Source organism: Bos taurus, chromosome 5, assembly GCF_002263795.3.
Source record: "Bos taurus isolate L1 Dominette 01449 registration number 42190680 breed Hereford chromosome 5, ARS-UCD2.0, whole genome shotgun sequence".
Taxonomy (NCBI): domain Eukaryota; kingdom Metazoa; phylum Chordata; class Mammalia; order Artiodactyla; family Bovidae; genus Bos; species Bos taurus.
The window spans coordinates 82,760,982-82,783,981 of NC_037332.1; the positions used below are offsets into that span (position 1 = coordinate 82,760,982).

Sequence of the window (23,000 nt, forward strand, 5' to 3'; positions counted from 1 at the left end):
ATAAAACTAAGCTCACAATAAATCAAGTCACACGAATATTTTGGCTTCCCACTGCACATAAAAAGTTACACTTACACTATATTGTAGTCGCATTTTGTCTAAAATATGTACATACCTTCATTTAAAACTATGCTATTGCTAAAAAATGCTAACCATCATGTGAGCCTTCAGTGAGTCATAATCTTTTTGCTAGTGGAGGTTTTTGCATCGATGTTGATGGCTGCTGACTGATGGGGCAGTGTTTGCTGAAGGTTGGGGTGGCTGTGGCAATTTCTTAAAATAAGGCAATGAAGTTTTCTTTCACAAATATTTCTCTGTAGCATGTAGTGCTACTGAGATGACCTAATAATTAAGTATAAGGGTTGCTTTATTATCATATAGGCGTTATGATCCCCAATTTTTTATTGGACACCCCATCCAAACAAATGTTGAGCTGATATTCCTGATATATTCATATTTATTTTTTATAAACTATAGACATAATACTGTGCTAATATATTTCAGTTGTCATACTTCTAAAGACAGAAATTTTGAAAGGATTTAAAACTATTCTTACGACTTCCCTGGTGGTCCATTGGTTAAGAATCCGCCTTGAAATGCAGGGCACACAGGTTCAATCTCTGGTCAGGGAATTAAGATCCCACATGCTGTGGAAGAACTAAGAGCAATGAAGATCTGTCATGCCAAAACTCAGACTGACACAGCCAAATAAATATTTTTAAAACAAATTTAAAATTACTCTTTAATATTTTTATTTTATGTTTTATAAAACTTTTCTTGGACTTCACCAAAGAAATTTTAGTGAGAGAAATATAATTGAATAGCTTTGTTTCTATAATATTTGGTTTGGGACTATGGGATACAGTGATATAAAATTCTGGTTTCAAGTTTAGTTTATTCTAATATTTGGTAATAATGGCTCTGACAGCTAAAAAAGATCCTGCAAAAAATTATGGATTCAAACATAAAGGTTAGCTGCATTTAGTAAATCAGTTCATCCACCTATTATAAAAGTTTTGTTTTTTTTCCCACATTTAAGTAGTAAATTTCCACCTTCCCAGATGTCAATACATTGTTCTTGCAAAGACAAACTTTTTCTATTTCCAAATTTTAAATAAATTCTTTCAAAACTAACATTTGGGACATTTTTAAAATAGATCAGATAGTTTTATTTTACAGATACTGTAAGTGTTTAGATAGGAGAGTTTTTATAGATGATGAAAATCATTTTTGGCCAAAAACACTGCATAATAACAAGGTCTACTGTCCAGAGAACTATATTTAGTATCCTGTGATAAACCGTAAGGAAAAGAATTTAAAAAGAAAAAAAGAATGTATATATGTGTATGACTGAACCACTTTGCTATACAGCAGTAATTAACACAACATTGTAAATCAGCTATGCGTGTCTGCTAAGTCACTTCAGTCATGTCCGACTATTTGCAACCCTACGGACTATAACCTGCCAGCTCCTCTCTCCATGAGATTCATCAGGCAAGAATACTGGAGTGGGTTGCCATGCCCTCCTCCAGGGAATCTTCCCAACCCAGGGATCAAATCTGGGTCAATCTTCAACAAAAAAACAAAACAGGAGAATGATGCTAGACTACTGTACCTGTATAGTCATTTACCCTCCATAATAACCCCATGAGGTAATTAGCAATATTATTGCTATTTTTCAGCTCTGCATGGACATAGGTAACCTGCCCAAGGTCGTACAACTAATAAGTGGCAGGGTAGTGCATGCACCTATACTATTAATCACTTTTTACTTTGTCTCTCCTGCCTTCACCCAGAAAGTAGCAGGTCCCTGCTGTGTGACCTGTGCAATGAACGTGGACATAAAAGATCATTCACCATCCAGAAGAAGTGCTCAAGGAACTTCCTCTGTGGTCATCACTAGGACTTAACAACTTCTCTATGAAGAGCCATGTTATGTCCCTCTCCTTTTCAGACAAGAGTAGACATTTGGTCACTGTTGTTTATTTTCAGTCTTTAAGTCTGTCTGACCCTGCAACTCCATGAACCACAGCACACCAGGCTTTCCTGTCCTTCACAGTCTCTCAGAGCTTGCTAAAACTCATGTCCATTGAGTCAGTGATGCCATCCAACCATCTCACCCTCTGCCGTAATCTTCTCCTTCTGCCCTCAATCTTTCCCAGCATCAGGGTCTTTTCCAGTGAGTCAACTCTTCGCATCAGGCGGCCAAAGTATTAGAGCTTCAGCTTCAGCATCAATCCTTCCAATGAATATTCAGGGTTGATTTGCTTTACGATTGATGGGTTGGATCTCCTTGCTGTCCAAGGGACTCTCAAGATCTCCTCCAGCACAATTCAAAAGTATCAATTCTTCGTTGCTGTTTTCTTCACAGTCCAATTCTCACATCTGTACATGACTACCGGAAAAACCATAGATTTGACCATAAAACCTTTGTCGGCAAAGTGATGTTGTCTCTGCTTTTTAATATGCTGTCCTGGTCATAGATTCAAGTTGCTGGCTCCAGCAGGACACTAGTTCAAATCAGAATCACAACACCAGCTTTGAGTGGATTCCAGAGGACTTGTGATATCTGCTACCAAACCAGCTAGTCCTCAGAGAGGGCAGTGGCAACCCACTCCAGTACTCTTGCCTGGAAAGTCCCATGGACGGAGGAGCCTGGTGGGCTGCAGTCCATGGGGTCGCTAAGAGTCCGACACGACTGAGTGACTTCACTTTCACTTTTCACTTTCATGCATTGGAGAAGGAAATGGCAACCCACTCCAGTGTTCTTACCTGGAGAATCCCAGGGACGGGGGAGCCTGGTGGGCTGCCGTCTATGGGGTCACACAGAATCGGACACAACTGAAGTGACTTAGCAGCAGCAGCAGCAACAGTCTTTAGGTTCCCTTCTAGGACACATCAGCTTCCCGAATAGAACCAAAGTTCAGGGTCAAGCTGCCCTCTTGTGGTAAAAGACTGTTGCCTGTTTGGTCTCAGAAGACCCAATCTGCATCATTAAAGCATCAGTGCCTTAAGGGAGTTTCTTTCCCTCCATCTAAGGCCTTTTTCAGGCAACCAGAAGAAGGAAAAAAATGCAACCCTCCATAGGCAGGGGCAAGGATGAAGAGACAGGACATGGCCGTAGGCAGTTCACCTTTCTAAATTCCACTTAGTGTTGAAGTTTTGAGGAGTTCAGGAGACAGAGTGAGAGTCAGTCTTGTGGAAACACATCAAAATTCCTTTTCCAACAATATCTGCAGTGGCTAATAGCAAGCCAGTTCTGCTGAACGGTTCTATGAAGACCTAGAAAACCTTCTAGAACTTACACCCAAAAAAGATGTCCTCTTGATTATAGCAGACTGGAATGCAAAAGTAGGAAGTCAAGAGACACGTGGAGTAACAGGCAAATTTGGCCTTGAGTACAAAACAAAGCAGGTCAAAGGCTAACACGAGTTTTGGTAAGAGAACGCACTGGTCGTAGCAAACACCTTCTTCCAACAACACAAGAGAAGACTACACATGGACATCACCAGATGGTCAGTACTGAAATCAGATTGATTATATTATTTAAAGCCAAAGACGGAGAAGCTCTATACAGTCAGCAAAAACAAGACCGGGAGCTGACTGTGGCTCAGATCGTGAACTCCTTATTGCCAAATTCAGACTTAAATTGAAGAAAGTAGGGAAAACCACTAGACCATTCAGGTATGACCTAAAGCAAATCCCTTATGATTATACAGTGGAAGTGAGAAATAGATTTAAGGGACTAGATCTGATAGAGTGCCTGAAGACTATGGACAGAGGTTCATGACATTGTACAGGATGCAGTGATCAAGACCAGCCCCAAGAAAAACTAATGCAAAAAGGCAAAATGGTTGTCTGAGGAGGCCTTACAAATAGCTGAGAAAAGAAGAGAAGCTAAAGGCAAAGGAGAAAAGGAAAGATAATACCTATTTGAATGCAGAGTTCCAAAGAATAGCAAGGAGAGATAAGAAAGCCTTCCTCCACGATCAATGCAAAGAAATAGAGGAAAACAATAGAATGGGAAAGACTAGAGATCTCCTCGAAAATTAGATACCAAGGGAACATTTTGTGCAAAGATAGGCACAATAATAGACAGAAACGGTATAGACCTAACAGAAGCAAGAGATATTAAGAAGAGGTGGCAAGAATACACAGAAGAACTATACAAAAAAGATCTTCATGACCCAGATAACCATGATGGTATGATCACTCACCTAGAACCAGACACCCTGGAATGCAAAGTCAAGTGGGCCTTAGGAAGCATCACTATAAAGTGCGTGGAAGTGATGGAATTCCAGTTGAGCTACTTCAAATCCTAAAAGACGATGCTGTGAAAGTGCTGTACTTAATATGCCAGCAAATCTGGAAAAGTCAGCAGTGGCCACAGGAATGGAAAAGATCAGTTTTCATTCTAATTCCAAAGAAAGGCAATGCCAAAGAATGCTCAAACTACCACACAATTGCACTCATCTCACATGCTAGCAAAGTAATGCACAAAATTCTCCAAGAGAGGCTTCAATAGTATATGAACCGTGAACTTCCAGATGTTCAAGCTGGATTTAGATAAGGCAGAGGACACAGAGATCAAATTGTCAACATCTGCTAGATCATAGAAAAAGTAAGAGAGTTCCAGAAAAAAATCTACTTCTGCTTTACTGACTATGCCAAAGCCTTTGAATGTATGGATCACAACAAACGGTGGAAAATTCTTAGAGATAGGAATACCAGACCACCTGACCTGCCTTCTGTGAAATCTGTATGTAGGTCAAGAAGCAACAGTCAGAACCAGACATGGAGCAACAGAGTGGTTCCAAATCAGGAAAGGAGTACATCAAGGCTGTATATTGTCACCCTGCTTAATAACTTATATGCAGAGTACATCATGTGAAATACCGGGCTGGATGAAGCACAAGCTGGAATCAAGACTGCCGGGAGAAATATCAAAAACCTCAGATATGCAGATGATACCACCCTTATGGCAGAAAGCAAAGAAGAACTAAAAATTCATCATTTCTTGATGAAAATGAAAGAGGAGAGTGAAAAAGTTGGCTTAAAGCTCAACATTCAGAAAACTAAGATCATGGCATCCAGTCACATCATTTCATGGCAAATAGATGGGAAACAATAGAAATAGTGACAGATTTCATTTTGGGGGCTCCAAAATCACTGCAGATGGTGACTGCAGCCATGAAATTAAAAGATGCTTGCTCCTTGGAAGAGAAGTTATGACCAACCTAGACAGCATATTAAAAAGCAGAGACATTACTTTATCAACAAAGGTCTGTCTGGTCAAGGCTATGGTTTTTTCAGTAGTCATGTACGGATATGAGAGTTGGACTGTGAAGAAAGCTGAGCACCGAAGAATTGATGCTTTTGAACTGTGGTGCTGGAGAAGACTCTTGAGAGTCCCTTGGACTGCAAGGAGATCCAACCAGTCCATCCTAAAGGAAATCAGTCCTGAATATTCATTGGAAGGACTGATGTTGAAGCTGAAACTCCAGTTCTTTGGCTACCTGATGTGAAGAACTGTCTCACTGGAAAAGACCCTGATGCCAGGAAAGATTGAAGGTGGGAGGAGAAGGTGATGACAAAGGATGAGATGGTTGGATGGCATCACCGACGCAATGGACATGAGTTTGAGTAGGCTCTGGGAGTTGGTGATGGACAGAGAATCCTTGCGTGCTGCAGTCCATGGGGTTGCAAAGAGTCAGACACGACTGAGAGACTGAACTGAACTCTGCTGAACTCAGTCACAAGTAAAACAATGTGTTATGCTGCTTTAAAATGTGCCACCTTAAACCTTTTCATTGAAAACACAACCCTTAAATGTAGTTTACATAAAATGTTGAGTTGTATTAAATACATGCCTCTCTACTCAAGGAAAGAATATTATTACACTACATTAAGAGACCCTCTTTTAGCTTCTTTGATAGCACCAATTTCTTTCCATCAGAAAGGTAATCACTGCCTTGCATTTTCTTTGGAATCTCCTTGCTTTTCTTTAAGTTATATAAACATACATTTATAAGCCTGCCTGAACATATGCACCCCTGGCCAAGAAGACATGCAAGCCTAGGGATCATATACATAAATGTATGAAATTTATAAGTCAAGCTAGTAAAGTGTCAATTTAAAAAATAAGTTTTGTCCTCCTGCCCAGAAAAGTGAACCTTCCTGAAAACCTAGACAGCTAGATTCAAATTTCTGATTATCAATAAGGTTGAGCATTTTTGCACCTTTATTGGCCATTCTTCTGCTGTGAAAAGATTAAGTGTCTTGCAATTTTTTTTAATGGGTTAGTTTTTTTATTTTTTTTGACTGATTGATAGATGGGTTTTATATATTTTAGATACTAACCCTTTGTCCAGTTACAAGTGTTGCAAATATCTGCTCTGCCCCAAGTTGAGCTTGTACTTTCATTCTTCTCAGAGTATTTTTATAAACACAAAGTCTAAATTTTAATGCATAAAATTAATGCTGCACTGTGCTCAGTTGTGGCCAACTCTTTCCTGTCCCATGGACTATAGCCTGCCAGGCTCCTCTGCCCATGGAATTTGCCAGGCAAGAATAGTGGAGTGGGCCTTTTCTAAATTAGTTAATATATATAAAGGTTTGAAGCAATATGATACACATTGCTTATTGCTTACTGTAATTTTTATATTTTCTTTTATAATGTGAACGTTTTAGTTTAAAAAAATCCATTCCTGGCCTGAAGTTACATAGATATTTCCTTAAAAATGTCTTTTTAAAGTTTTAGATATTTGCCCTTCACCTGCCAAGAATTTTTTCTTTTTCATAACAGCTTTATTGAGAAAAATTAGCATAAGTCACCCTTTTACAGTATATCATTGTTTTTCATTAAATTCACATTTGTGCAAGAGTCACCACTATCTAACTCCAGAAAATTTTCATCACCCCAAAAAGAAACCCCAGAGGTACTTTATGACTTTAATATATAGCATGTATATAATCAATATTCTAGCACAATTTTTATTCTTTCCCCAGTGATTTGCAACCTCATATCTGTCACAAGTTAAGTTTTCATATCTGTGAAGATCTGTTAGAGCTCTTCCATTGGTCTATTTATCTATCCTTGCACTAACAAATGCTGTCTTAATTAGTAAATACTATTAAAGCAAGCTGTCATTGTTATTTTTTCATGAGAATATTAATTTCTACTGACACTTTGTACTTCCGTATAAATTTTAGAAATAACTTGTCAACTTCCACAAGAATCTCAGTTGGAAACTTAAAATTGTTAATTCATGAGGAAAATTGATATAATATTGACTCCTGTTTCATAAAGATATTATTCTCCATTTATTCCAGCTCCAAAAATGCTTGAAAATAGTTCTACAATTTTTCAATTTTTGTTCTATTTCTCCTTAAATGTTTTACATTTTTACTGTAAACTTGAAAGGTTTTTTTGCTATTGAAAATGTTTTTTTAAAAGCCTTTTTTCCTACGATTTGTTGCCAATGCAGTGTACATTGTTTTTAATGTCTAACATGTAAAACTTCCTGACGTCTATTTATGTAATCTTTTCTCACTAAGCAATTATTTCATCTTTAAATAATAAGAAATTTTGTTTCTATTTTATAATTTTTCTTTTTAAAGCTTAAATAGGTTGATTATTACTGTCAGCATAAAATGAATCAGTTCAGTTCAGTCGCTCAGTCGTGTCCGACTCTTTGCGACCCCATGAATCGCAGCACGCCAGGCCTCCCTGTCCATCACCAACTCCCGGAGTTCACCCAGACCCACGTCCATCGAGTCAGTGATGCCATCCAGCCATCTCATCCTCTGTCGTCCCCTTCTCCTCCTGCCCCCAATCCCTCCCAGCATCAGAGTCTTTTCCAATGAGTCAACTCTTCGCATGAGGTGGCCAAAGTACTGGAGTTTCAGCTTTAGCATCATTCCTTCCAAAGAAATCCCAGGGCTGATCTCCTTCAAGATGTGGTTAATAACAGGCATTCTTGTCTTGTTCCCTAACTTAAAGGGAATGCATTTGATATTTCAATATGTTTGCTGTATTTTATAAGTCACTTGCCGCATTAAAAATTTTTTTGTTTCTCCTTTGCTATTTTTTTCATAAATGATGTTGAATTTTATCATGTTTTTCCTGCACCAAGGTAAATGATCATGATTTTGATTTTAATCTGTTAATGTGACAAATTACATTACTATTTTAAATCAAAGATCCCATGAATTCTGACACATACCATGACTTTATGCTCCATTAAAGAATGAAACAACAGCTCCAGCTCCCCACTGAATATCCAATTTAAGATACAGTTAAGAAAATATAGGCATTTTAGAATTGACAAAATACAAAGTAAATCATGAAGAAAAACTCCCATGCACTCTTGAGATTAGACACAGACTGTGATGCACACAATTTTTTCTTCTTTAGCATTTCACACTATTTAAGTCATCTCTCTTTTTTCCTTAATCAAACTCACCTAGGTTGTTCATTACCTTAGTCTTTTTGAATCCCAACTTTGGGCTTTTCTTATTCTCTCAAGGTATAGTTGCCTTCTTAGTTTTCTGTTATGATTTAGTATTTCCTTCTTTCAGTTCAAAGTTTAGCTGATTAATTTTCAGCTCCCTTTTTTCTAATATAAGCAAGGAATACAATATTGTACCTCCTAAATGCTGTCTTAGCAAATGCAACAAGTTTCTATATGTAGTTTGGTTTTATTTAGTTCTGAATTATGTTCTAACCTCCACTATCATTTCCTCTGATCTCCAAGTTGTCTCTTAGTGTTAGTTTTTTAGCATTCATCTTAATTTTATCCTTAACATGCACACAAGATATTCTGAATCAGATAGATTTATTACTTGAAGTAAATGCCTCCACACCCTTTACCCCAGACTTAGACCTTGGGCTATGTGTTAAAGAGTCATGGGATTTCTTTTCCTACACAGTGAGTGGTGTTAAAACAAATTCAGACTTAAGTGTAAGACTTTGGGACACCAGAGGAACTACTGTAAACAGGGGCAAGGAGGCCACAGCAACAGGATTCACAGATTGGCTGGAGAACCCTGTTGCTATCGCCTCCTTGCCCATTTGCAATAGCTCCTCTGGTGTCCCAAAGTCTTGTACTTAAGTCTGCAAGCTGCTCAAAAACAGATCGTGTATGTGTGCTCAGTCATGTCTGACTCTTTGCGATCTCAAGGACTGTAGGCCACCAGGCTCCTCTGTCCATGGGATTTCCCAGGCAAGAACACTAGAGTGGGTTTGCCATTTCCTCCTCCAGAGGATCTTCCCAACCCAGAGATTGAACCTATGTCTCCTGGATTCTTTAGCAGGTGGATTTTTTCCCACTGTGCCACCTGGAACGCTCAAAGACAGATCAGATCCTTTTAATAGGAACAAGTAAGCAAGGCTAGAAAGATCTGGGTGTGAGGGAGGGAACGGGAGCAGATGACAGAATGGGACAGTTGATCAGGGAAGGTCTTTTCTGTGGTCCATTTTCAGAAGGTGTGGCTGAGGACGGTCTCTTCCACATTCCAGGGCTGGCTCAGGCCGAGGGTGGATTCCAGTTCAGGGGAATGTGGGGGACAGCCTAAAGTGTAATCAAGTCAAGTTAGAGGGCATTTTGTACAGAGTGGTCTTTGGGAACAATCAGTTCAACAACCAATTCATGAGATAAAAAACAGGAATCTGGAGGGTCTAGGTCTGGCTGCGTCACAGGTAGTCAAAGGAGTCATCCACTCATGGTACCTTAGTCATATTGGAAAGGTGGTTCTCTGCAGGAAGCCATTTCCTGGAATACAGTAGGGGGATTTCTTCACTGTTCTGCCCATATATTTATTTCAGCTCTGAGGACCTCCTAATCCAATAGCCACAAAATGGTGCCTAAGAGAAGCTGCTGCAAACAATCTTTATGAATTATTTTCTACAATCTCTATGCATATTTCAGAATATGTACTGTCCTCTTTCTTTAACACTTTAAACTGGGGGTGGAGGTGGGGGTTGGCAATGCCAATTTCAAATATAAGAAGTTTCTTTCAGGGAAGAGTAATATTTTAACAGTAGTCAGTCTACCATTTAAGGCTGTAACTTATTTCTCTCTTGGGGTTAACTGCATTGAGTATGCTCAGTCATTCAGTTGTGTCTGCTTCTCTGCAACCCCATGGACTATAGCCCACTAGGCTCCATTCCAGACAAGAATACTGGAGCAGATTGCCATTTCCTACTCCAGGGGATCTTTCTGACCCAAGGATCAAAACCAAGTATCTTGTGTTTCCTGTGTTGGCAGGCAGATTTTTTACCACTGCGCCCTGGGAAGCCCAAATTGTTTTGAATAGGGTTCATTATTTTGAAGACTACTTTCTTTTGTGAGCTCCTTTACATCCTTCATTCTAGTGTTTAAAAATAAAATGAACTTTAAGTGATGTCAGAGAGAATAAGCTTAACATTTAAAATTATTTGTTAGTATGGATAACATTTAACAATTTAAAAAGTTAATGATTCTCTAAGTTCTCTTACTGGAGCTAAAATGTACTCTCTAAGCAGTATTTTTCAAAAACTGTAGAAGTGCTTGATTATGATGGAATTCAAGGAGATCCGAGAGTTGGATGCATAAGCATACTTGAAAAAGCAGACACAATGTCAGCAATAACAAAGGGCTGGACTTCACTGGCGGCTCAGTGGTAAAGAAACTGCCTGCCAACGCAGGAGACACGGCTGCCACCCTTGGTCCGGGAGGATCCCATATGCCTCGGAGCAACTACGCCCGTGGGTAACAACTACTGAGCCTGTGCTCTACAGCCCAGGAGCTGCACCACTGAGCCCACATGCTGCAATCACTGAAGCCCAAGTGCCCTAGATCACATGCTCTTCAACAAGAGAAGCCACTGCATTAAGAAGCCCGTGCACCACAACTAGAGAGTCGCCTCTACCCAACACAGCTAGAGAAAAGCCCACGCAACAACAGACCCGGCACAAGCAAACATAAACAAATACAATTTCTTAAAAAGGGCCAATGGAGATAATGATATTGAAGTAGTAATAACTGAGGTAGTGGAAGCATGCTCTGGTCAAATAGAATGCAGCAATAAAGGCTGAGAGGTTTACAGTATCAGAAAACAAACTCTGGATAAATAAAAAGAATGAGAAGGAATCTATGACTCAGGAAACACACTTCACTATATTTCACTATGCAAATTAAGGAGAAAAACGGGGCAGGGAGGGGGGAACAGGCAAAGAGATAAGAGGGAAAAAGTTGAGAATGAAGAAAATTCTTCTCATAATAGCATGAGAATTACACAGAGACAATTTCTTATTAGAAACAAATGTGGAGATGAACTAGAATGGGGTTTGAGGTTCTAGGAAAAGAGGAAAAAGCCTCCAAAAGTAACCTAATATCTCATCTAGCCATATTAACTCTTTGTTTCTTAAAAAGCAACGTGGTTTCAGAGTCATTTCTTGCTCAAGTTCCAAATTTATACCATGTCGCCATTAAAGAGGTAGAGGGATGTCAACCTAAATTCAAAAGTCCATGCTCTCTGCGTTTACCACCTCTTGAGGGATGTTTTGATTTGTAAAGACTGCAGAAACATGACAAAAATAAAAACAGAGATCATGTCACAACAGAATTTTATAGTACAGCTGTTTATTAATTACATTATGAACATTAATGCAACACTGGCCTCAATAATTTCACTCAGATAATAAAAAATAGTTGTATAGTGACAGTTTTTTAAAGCTGGTTCATTCATGATTTTACAAGCTTATTTATTAAGAGTGAAAACAGAAAACTACTTAAAATAGCTGAAAAGATAACATGTGTCATAGTGCTCAATGTTTCTGGAACTGCTGGTAAGGTTTACACCTTAATCTGAGGCAGAATTCTTACTGGCATTGCAACAGTCCTTTCCTCACCCGCAGTATGTGCTCACTGGTGCTATGAGTCTGGAAGAGACTGGCTATGGGTGCCGCTTCTCGTCTTCAGCTGGGACTGTGCAATATCAGCAAGTGCGCTCTGTATCTTTTCCAGAAGCATGTCCCCTCGGTAGACAACATCCTCCAGACTGGTAGCAGCCTCGTGGTTTTCCTCTTCCAGCTTATATAAGCTAGCAGCCTTTGTGAGAAAACACAAATTTAAGAATAGTTTGAGAAATGAAAAACCTGGGAAACTGATAAATGTTGAGGAGGAAACAAATAGCAGGGCACGTATTTCCTTTTAAATCTGATGACTATGTGACCACTGTGATGAGATTTTTTTGCCAGTGGCAGAAATCCTAAGATCAGATATTACTTGAGCGTCCTCCCTGTATGAATTATTTAAAAGATGACTTTTCAATTAGAGATCTCTGGATGGCTACATGAGACTCCTTTCCACATTGCTTTCAGACACTGCTATTCTACTCCATATCCAGAATGGTCCCTGTCTTGTCACTATTGGCAAGGAAAAGAATCCGACTGAGGACAATGGCAAGTTTCCTTGTAAGTCAAAACTGGACAACTATATATTTTCAGCACAGTCTTAAACAGGCTGCAGTAATTTACAATAAAACTCCCATTTTAAAATTTAGAGTAACTTTGAATATTGTAATAAAAGGTACTAAATCTATTTCCTTGAATTCAAAATTCTATTCGTAAAATTCTCAAAGGAAAAGAGATTTCTACCTGTAAAGCAGCTGTAGATTCTTCACTGGGTAAGGAATCTATCAGAACATCAATGTCTTTTGCTGTTCGTGCAATCAGCGCTGCAAAAAGCTGGGCATATTCTAGAAAAAGATAGCACTCACTGAGGATATTAGAGAATCTCAAGTTTTCAAGAAGGAGAAATTAAAGTTTAATGAAACCTTGGAAACTTCATTATTTTTTCTGTATTAGGCTTCTAATGATACAAGTATAATTTTAACACATCAATTCTATGTCTGAGAATTAGCTTTAATGCTAACTCAAATTAAAACTTAAGCATAATGTATTATCATTTCATTATTAGGGCAATATGGTGGTCCCTTGAATAAAGGAATTTGTAAATTGGATGCCATTTTTATTAAGGTCCCACAAGTAAAAATTCAGCTAAATTCACACAATTCCCCTTTAGAGGAGTAAAAAAATCTGTTATTTCACATGAAAAGAATTACGAGTTGTTATGTAAATTTACTGTAATGAATTCATTTCTTTTATGACAAACTTGTAATATTCTCAAACAGTAACATTTTTAGAAAGCCAAAAGTAAGTTGAATCTTTCAATAAATCTGATTTTAAGGTATTACAGGTAACGTGAGAGTCAAACTAAGAGAAGCCAAGAAAATCTATTTACCTTCTGTAGGGTTAGCCGGCTGATCTTTGTTAATGGCTGTCTGAATATTACTAAAGGAGGCAGGAGGGCCACACTGCTGCAGCACTCCAATGGCATTACAAAACTGATCTGCAAGCTGGAGGCAAAGGAAAGGTGGCCAAGTTAGAATGGATTTATCCTCCTTAAGGATTTTATTGCTAACAGCGGCAGCAATGTGTCTATAATGTTCTCTGAGCAAAAATAAATAAAACAGAAAGGAGTCATTCTGGATAACAGAAACCAATTACTAACAATGATTAAACGTTTTTGTTTTTTTTTTAATTAAAAAAATTTTTTTTATTTTGTACTGGGGTATAGCTGATTCATAAACATTTTAATCATGCAAAGAAACTAAATTCTCAGTGGCTCAGTCATGTCCAACTCTTTGCAAACCCATGGCTCCTTTGTCCACGGGCTTTTCTCAGGCAGGAATACTGGAGTCGGTTGCCATTTCCTCCTCCCGGGGATCTTCCCTACCCTGGGATGGAACCCCAGTCTCCTGTGTCTCTTGCACTGGCAAGCAGATTCTTGACCGCTGTGCACCTGGGAAGCCCTAAAGAAACTATGTTTGGTATCAATTTAGTTTAGACAGTTAAAAAGAAAAACAAAATAATCTTTCTTTTCTTCCCAAGGTAACAGAATGATAAAAGAAATATATGCCAGTACTTTCTGCAAGCACAAGTAAATACTTTGGGGGAGCAGTGGTGGAAAAGAGCACATCTGACACCAACTCGATGGACATGGGTTTGGGTGACTCCAGGAGTTGGTGATGGACGGGGAGGCCTGGAGTGCTGCGGTTCATGGGGTTGCAAAGAGTCAGACACGACTGAGCGACTGAACTGAACTGAACTGACAGGCAAACATCTCAGAATGGCCCCAGGCTAAATTTTTAAATGTGACTCATATACAAAGTATTATGACCCCTTTTCTGAAACCAGAGTAATTACAAGTAGAAAGAAACAGTGGTGGGAAAAGACTGCACCTTAAGTATGTCTGAAATGTTTTTCTCTAGGAATCAAAACTTCTAGTGCTCTAAAAGTATTTCTCAAGCAGTTCGAAGACTGAGAATACCAAGTCCTTACTTACTGAAACTGTGTCCCATGGGGTTAAATGGAAGCTGGCACCTTAAATGAAAGACTGGAGTATGTCTTACAGAATAGCAGGTAAGGAAACGGCTTGTGACAAAACCCTTTGTTTGTAACCTGCCTCTAATGATTATGTTTGCTTTAGCTTTCTTTCCCTAATTGCATACCTTCCAAGCTTCACATAGCCACACCGCCAGACTTCTTACCACCCCCAACAGATAATGCTCCTGATGTGTGGGTCACTATAGTAAAAGGGACTTAAGCTGTTTTTCAAAAATTTGAAAAATTTGGAGTAAGGTCCTGCCCAGTTCAGACCAGTTAAGAACAGTTGGGAACAATGACCCTACCTGGGTCTCCTGCATTGCAGGCAAATTCTTTACCATCTGAGCTACTACAGGAAGCCCCAAGAACTGCTCCTGTGCAGAATACTGATTACCTTCTCCCTACCTCCAATCATCTTATCCCATGCCTGAGGCCACCCTACTTCTTTATCCCATAAAATCTCAAGCTTCTTTATTTTCTGTTTGTTTCCCACCTCCACCCCCCACCCCCGGCCAAGAGGCATGTGGGATCTTAGTTCCCTGACCAGGAATCAAACCCATACGCCCTGCACTGGACGTGCAGAATCTTAACCACTGGACCACCAGGCAAGTCCTCCAAATCTCAAGTCTCTCGCCATCTGGGACAATCTGAGATCTGCCCTCCTATCTTGTCATTCGGCTACTTCCCGAATAAATAAACCCCTTCTCTGGCTGCAAAACGATGTCTCAGCCTTTGGCCAGATGTGGATCCAGCAAACAAACTTAGCTTTGTTAACATTACCATCTCCAAACCTAAGACTCCTATCCTCCCCACCAACTTCTCTCCATAGTCCTGACCACTCAAACTGCAATTCTTTGTCTCCAATCAGTGAATCAGCGTTTCCACTAAGTTTCACTGCCATTATTTGAATGACAGAACTCAAAAGTCAACTATTTCCTTTAGTATCTAATTTGTATTGAGAATCTTCCAGTCAACCAGTCTACCTTCAGACTCTTAACTTTCATCTTCAAATCCTGCTAACGTTACTACAAATCTTTTCCTTTTCCTTCTACTATCACTGATGCTGTTAGTGAAACTAATTACTTCACACAAGAACTGTTTACAGTAGCTCCTTATTATTTTCTAGTTCTTATTATTTTCTAGGTTATTTTACTCTGCTCCAAAATTCTGAGCTCGCCCCAGCATGGTTTTCAAGATAAATCTCCAAATCTTCAGGCTATTTCAAAGCTTTCAATAATCGAACTCAACCCTACTTGTTCATTATCTACTGCTGCTACTAAGTCGCTTCAGTCATGTCTGACTCTGTGCGACCCCATAGACGGCAGCCCACCAGGCTCCCCCCTCCCTGGGATTCTCCAGGCAAGAACACTGGAGTGGGTTGCCATTTCCTTCTCCAATACATAAAAGTGAAAAGTGAGAGTGAAGTCACTCAGTTGTGTCTGACTCTTCATGACGCCATGGACTGTAGCCTACCAGGCTTCTCCATCCATGGGATTTTCCAGACAAGAGTACTGGAGTGGTCATTATCTACTATTCCTTTATATATGCCTGACTAGTGAAAATTCATTCCTGACTACACTGCTTTTGTTCACATTTTTGCAAAGGTATTGGGTGGCAGTAAGTGCTCTGAGCCTGTACAAATATAGATTCTGATTCTGGTAACTGGAGTTTGTTAACTGAGAACATTCTCACATTAGGTTAAATACAATGGCTGTTTGTTCTGTACATATGAAGCTCTCAAAATCCATTTACTCAACAAATATTTATCAAAATAATTCTAGGGACTTCCCTGGTGGCTCAGTAGTAATGAATCCATCTGTCAATGCAGGGGACACAAGTTCAATCCCTGGTCTGAGAAGATTCCACATGCCACAGGGCAACTAAACTCCTGCACCAAAACTACTGAGCCAGCACTCTAGAGTCCCTGACCCGCAACTACTGGGAAGCCCACTTACCTAAACAGCAAGAGAAACCACTGCAATGAGAAGCCCGGGCACCACGCCACACCCCGCCCACAGCCTCCACTCAGTGCATCAAGAGAAAGCCTGTGCACACCGGTAAAGACCTAGTGCAGCCATATGTAAATGAATAATAAATAAATCTTAAAGGAAAAAAAACTTTAAAAAAATCAGCTCTATAAGCAGCACTGTATATATAACTGTATAAACATTATAGTGATAAAGTGAACAAGACAGTTTGCTCTCATGGAGTTCTCAGAGGGTAATATAACTTTATTTTAAAAATTTTACAAATAATTATGCTTCAGATAAATCCTAATAAGATTCCCTCTACTTTAGTTAATATCACTCAACAGTCCACTTCAGCACTTACAGCCGAAAGTTCAGTTCAGTCGCTCAGTGGTATCTGATTCTTTTCAACCCCATGCACTGCGGCACACCAGGCCTCCCTGTTCATAACCAACTCCCGGAGTTTACTCAAACTCATGTTGGTGATGCCATCCAACAATATCATCCTCTGTCATCCCCTTCTCCTCCCGCCTTCAATCTTGCCCAGAATCAGGGTCTTTTCTAGTGACTCAGTTCTTCACATCAGGTGGCCAAAGGATTGGAGCTTCAGCTTCAGCATCAGTCCTTCCTGAATGAATATTCAGGACTGATTTTCTTTAGGATGGACTGGTTGGATCTCCTTGCAGTCCAAGGGACTCTCAAGAGTCTTCTCCAACACCACAGTTCAAAAGCATCAATTCTTCAGCACTCAGCTTTATTTACAGTCCAACTGTCACATCCGTACACGACTACTGGAAAAAAAAAAAAGGTCATTCACTAGATGGACATTTGTTGGCAAAGTAATGTCTCTGCTTTTTAATATGCTGTCTAGGTTGGTCATAGCTTTTCTTGAAAGGAGCAACCATCTTTTAATTTCATGGTTGCAATCACCATATGCAGTGATTTTGGAGCTCAAGAAAATATTCTCTCACTGTTTCCACTGTTTCCCCTAAATGCCATAGTCTTAGTTTGTTGAATATTAAGTTTTAAGCCAGCTTTTTCCTCTCCTCTTTCATTTTATCAAGAAGCTCTTTATTTTCTCTTCCTTTCTGCCACAAGGGTGGTGTCATCTGCATATCTGAGGTTATTGATAACCCAGCAATCTTGATTCCAGCTTGTGCTTCTTCCAGCCCAGCGTTTCTCATGGTGTTCTCTGTATATAAGTTAAATAAACAGGGTGACAATATACAGCCTTGACGTACTCCTTTCCCGATTTGGAACCAGTCTGTTGTTCCATGTCCAGTTCTAACTGCTGCTTCTTGATAAGCACACAGATTTCTCAGGAGGTAGGTCAGGTTGTCTGGTATTCCCATCTCTTGAAGAATTTTCCAGTTTGCTGTGATCCACACAGTCAAAGGCTTTGGTGTAGTCAATAAAGCAGAAGTAGATGTTTTCCTGGAACTCTCTTGCTTTTTCAGTGATTCAGCGAATGTTGGCAATTTGATCTCGGGTTCCTCTGCCTTTTCTAAATCCAGCTTGAACATTTGGAAGTTCACTGCTCACGTACTATTGAAGCCTGGTTTGGAGAATTCTGAACATTACTTTGCTAGCATGTGAGATAAGTGCAACTGTGCAGTAGTTTGAACATTCTTTGGCATTGCCTTTCTTTGGGTTTGGAATGAAAACTGACCTTTCCTAGTCCTGTGGCCACTGCTGAGTTTTCCAGATTTGCTGGCATACTGAGTGCAGCACTTTCACAGCATCATCTTTTAGGATTTGAAATAGCTCAACTGGAATTCTATCACCTCCACTAGCTTTTTTTTGTAGTGATGCTTCCTAAGGCTCACTTGACTTTGCATTCCAGGATGTCTGGCTCTAGGTGAGTGATCACACCATCGTGATTATCTGGGTCATAAATATCTTTTTTGTATAGTTCTTCTGTGTATTCTTGCCACCTCTTCTTAATATCCCTTGCTTCTGTTAGGTCCATATCATTTCTGTCCTTTATTGTGCCCATCTTTGCATGAAATGTTCCCTTGGTGTCTCTAATTTTCTTGAAGAGATCTCTAGTCTTTCCCATTCTATTGTTTTCCTCTATTTCTTTGCATTGATCGCTGAGGAAGGCTTTCTTATCTCTCTGTGCTATTCTTTGGGGATGCTGCATTCAGATGGGTGTATCTTTCCTTTTCTCCTTTGCCTTTAGTTTCTCTTCTTTTCTCAGCTATTTGTAAGGCCTCCTCAGACAACCATTTTGCCTTTTTGCATTAGTTTTTCTTGGGGCTGGTCTTGATCACTGCATCCTGTACAATGTCATGAACCTCCATTCATAGCTCTTCAGGTACTCTATCAAATCGAATCCCTTGAATCTATGTCACTTCCACTGCATAATCATAAGGGGTTTAATTTAGGTCATACCTGAATGGTCTAGTGGTTTTCCCTACTTTCTTCAATTTAAGTCTGAATTTTAAATAAGTTCATGACCTGAGCCACAGTCAGCTCCTTGTCTTATTTTTGCTGATTGTATAGAGCTTCTCCCTCTTTGGCTGCAAAGAATATCATCAAACTGATCTCAGTATTGACCATCTGGTGATGTCCATGTGTGGAGTTGTCTCATGTTGTAGGAAGAGGGGGCTTGCTATGACCAGTGTGTTCTCTTGGCAAAACTCTGTTTGCCTTTGCCCTACTTCATTTTGTACTCCAAGGCCAAACTTGCCTGTCACTCCAGGTGTCTCTTGACTTCCTACTTTTGCGTTCCAGTCCCCTATGATGAAAGGGACATCATTTTTTGGTGTTAGTTCTACAAGGTCTTGTATGTCATCACAGAACCGTTCAGCTTCTTCAGCATTAACGGTTGCGGCACAGATTTGGTTTACTGTTATTGAATGGTTTGCCTTGGAAACGAACAGAGCTCATTCTGTTGTTTTTGAGACTGCACCCAAGTACTGCATTTCGGACTCTATTTAACCTAACATTCCAGGTTCCTATGCAATATTGTTCTTTACAGCATCAGACTATACTTCCATCACCAGTCACATCCACAACTGGGCATTGTTTTTGCTTTGGCTCCCTCTCTTCGTTCCTTTTGGAGTTATTTCTCCACTCTTCTTCAGCAGCATATTGGGCATCTACCAACCTGGGGAGTTCTTCTTTCAGTGTTCTATTTTTTGCCTTTTCATACTGTTCATGGGCTTCTCAAGGCAAGAATACTGAAGTAGTTTGCCATTCCCTTTTCCAGTGGGAAGTCTACACCATGACCCATCCATCTTAGGTGGCCCCACATGGCATGGCTCATAGTTTCATTGAGTTAAGACAAGGCTGTGATTCATGTCATCAGTTTGGTTAGTTTTGTGTGATTGTGGTTTTCAATCTGTTAAGATTAGGTAACCATGGGTTTTAAAAAAGAGGTGTCCTTATATGATGTTGGAAACTTACTGCTCTGATGTGGCTGGTGGGATGCTCAGACCCTGTAGAGAATGCAGTGGTATTTCTAGAGCCAGAAAATTCTGCCTATAGCTGAAAACACTAGATTAATTACAACTCCTAACCACATACTGCTTTTGCACTATTTAAATGTTTCGAGTATATGAAGTCTTTCTAACCAGACTGTAAACTCCTCAAGGAGTAACTCTCTGTAACCATGACAGTGTTTATATATACCAGGCAACCATACCAGATAACCTAGAGGCTTTCCTCCAAAATCCAATGATCAACCATGGAGTTAAGGGCCATATTCACTTTGTCCTTACTATCCTTCTGGCTATGAAACATATATGAACATGCAACATTTCCCCTAAAATAATGTTTGTATCCAGCAGTCATTACAATTTAATTTTGTAAAGCCTCAAAGAAGTATCTCCCCAAGGGAGACTGGCTTGAAGCCCAGGCAAGTCCCCAAAGGTAGAATTCATCTTGGTGAATTTATCAACATTTAGAGGCTGGCCCTTATACAAAATAGATTCATTTCTCACAGGCAGATTCACACTCTTCAAGTGTACAAACACTGAGTGATAACAAGAATACCAACTTATTAGCTTCCAGTGAGAAAAAACTGGCAAGAGCCTAGGGTCAAGAGACTAGTTTGATTTTCCAGCCAACATCTACAGGTATCTTACCTGGGACATCAAATTATAAACAGAATGACAGAAGTGTAACTACCAATGAAAAACAATTTAGCTCTTAATGGTAATAAGTATATGAATGCTTTGGTTGCATATACTTTCCACGTAGACATAAACAACAGGAAAAATAACCAGAAAGATCGAAGTAAGGGGGGGCTACTTACAATACCTGCCCTTTCATAGGGAGGAGACTCACTGGCAGATGTTTTAAAAATCTTAAAGATCTACAAAGACCGTAAGATTCACTATTATAAAGATGTCAGTTTCCCTTAAACTGACTAGCTGGGGGAGCGGCCGAAAGATGGAACCAACTAGGATGAAACAAAACTTTTCACATTAGTATCACTACAGCCCCAATCTGAAAATTGTAGCCAAAGAATACTCTCGGCTAACATGTAATGACAAAGATCCAATCATTAAGAACACGGATTTATCTCGGTGGGTTAAAATTCATAAGGGAAAAAAAGCTTCCGCTTCCTCTCTCCTCCCGGCAAAAAAAAAAAAAAAAAAAAGGAAAGATCCATACGCACCACTGACAAGAAAATAAAACCGGCCCTAGAGAACAAGGCAAGCCGGTGAACCCTGACAGTCCACGCAGTGAGAGCCTCCACTTGGCAGGCGAAGAGGCCGCTGGCTCCCGCCCGGCCCCGCAGCCGCCTCAGACCTTCCAGACGGAGGCGCCGCCTCCAGCCAACCCCAGCGCTTGTTGCTGAAGCCCAGCCTCAGTCCACTCCCCACTTCCGAGTTTCGTCCCTCACACCTCTTTATCCGCTATGCTTTCTCTCGGCAAGGAAGACGACGGAATTAATCGAGTGCAATTGCTCACCGAGTTCACAGCGTCCTGCAGCTGCGTGAGCCGATCCGCCATGTTCCTCCCGCAAACAAAGAGACGTGAAAGCCGCTTCTCCTACGCAATTGGACAGTCATGGCCAATCACACGGCTGCGTTCTTGGAGGGGGTGGAGTCAAGCCAAAACCCAAATCCCGTAGCTAAGGGGCGGGGCTTTCCCGAGCCTTAATTTTGTTCAGTCTAACTCCACTTGAAATTAAGAGACGCAGCCTAGAAATTAAAAGACGCTTACTCCTGGGAAGAAAGTTATGACCAACCTATACAGCATATAAAAAAGCAGAAACATTACTTTGCCAACAAAGGTCCGTCTAGTTAAGGCTATGGGTTTTCCAGTGTATGGATGTGAGAGTTGGGCTATAAAGAAAGCTGAGCGCCGATGAATTGATGCTTTTGAACTGTGGTGTTGGAGAAGACTCTTGAGAGTCCCTTGGACTGCAAGGAGATCCAACCAGTCCGTCCTAAAGGAAATCAGTCCTGAATATTCATTGGACGGACTGATATTGAAGCTGAAACTCCAATACTTTGGCCACCTGATGTGAAGAGCTGAGTCACTAGAAAAGACCCTGATGCTGGGCAAGATTGAAGGCGGGAGGAGAAGGGGACGACAGAGGATGAGATGGTTGGATGGCATCACCGACTCGATGGACGTGAGTTTGGGTGAACTCTGGGAGTTGGTAATGAACAGGGGGACCTGGCGTGCTGCAGTCCATGGGGTCGCAAAGAGTCGGACATGACTAAGCTACTGAACTGAACTGAACTGAACTCCACTTAGGATAACCCTGCTGTGCCATTGTCTGTAGTCAGTGGGTTGTCGCGAGTCTCGGTTTTGGAGGCCACATGTTTTCTCATGACTTAAGTATTAAACACTATACAGAGATTGTTCGATTGTGGGGTTTTTAAATGTAATTTTCCTTACCCTCCTTTGTATCCATTCTTAAACATTGCCTTAAATACTTTACCTATTTTACGTTGCTTTAGCTTTCTAGGTGACCACAAACATACACAGATCAGATCAGTCAGATCAGATCAGATCAGTCGCTCAGTCGTGTCCGACTCTTTGCGACCCCATGAATCGCAGCACGCCAGGCCTCCCTGTCCATCACCAACTCCCGGAGTTCACCCAGACTCACGTCCATCGAGTCAGTGATGCCATCCAGCCATCTCATCCTCTGTCGTCCCCTTCTCCTCCTGCCCCCAATCCCTCCCAGCATCAGAGTCTTTTCCAATGAGTCAACTCTTCGCAGGAGGTGGCCAAAGTACTGGAGTTTCAGCTTTAGCATCATTCCTTCCAAAGAAATCCCAGGGCTGATCTCCTTCAGAATGGACTGGTTGGATCTCCTTGCAGTCCAAGGGACTCTCAAGAGTCTTCTCCAACACCACACTTCAAAAGCATCAATTCTTCGGCGCTCAGCCTTCCTCACAGTCCAACTCTCACATCCATACTTGACCACGGGAAAAACCATAGCCTTGACTAGATGAACCTTTGCTGGCAAAGTAATGTCTCTGCTTTTGAATATGCTATCTAGGTTGGTCATAACTTTGCTTCCAAGGAGTAAGCGTCTTTTAATTTCATGGCTGCAGTCACCATCTGCAGTGATTTTGGAGCCCAGAAAAATAAAGTCTGACATTGTTTCCACTGTTTCCCCATCTATTTCC

General features: G+C 40.4%; 1 protein-coding gene across 2 annotated transcripts; it reads right to left on the reverse strand.

The window, feature by feature from the left end:
* Window positions 1–11,607: 11,607 nt before the first annotated feature.
* On the reverse strand, window positions 11,608–21,384 carry MED21 (mediator complex subunit 21). 2 transcript variants are annotated; one of them, NM_001038566.1, is given in 4 exon segments: window positions 11,608–12,092; window positions 12,641–12,741; window positions 13,287–13,401; window positions 21,322–21,384. In NM_001038566.1, coding segments are annotated over 4 exon segments (435 nt in total). In that variant the 5' UTR covers window positions 21,364–21,384; the 3' UTR covers window positions 11,608–11,915.
* Between the last annotated feature and the right edge of the window lie 1,616 nt (window positions 21,385–23,000).

Excerpts from the sequence above, each read along its gene's own strand:
- MED21 (XM_059886613.1), bottom strand. The coding sequence starts at position 21,363 with ATGGCGGATCGGCTCACGCAGCTGCAGGACGCTGTGAACTCG. Across the intron at positions 13,402-21,321 it reads TGCAGGACGCTGTGAACTCG|CTTGCAGATCAGTTTTGTAA; the intron begins GTGAGCAATTGC and ends CTTTGCCTCCAG. Across the intron at positions 12,758-13,286 it reads GCCGGCTAACCCTACAGAAG|TGCTATCTTTTTCTAGAATA; the intron begins GTAAATAGATTT and ends ATCCTCAGTGAG.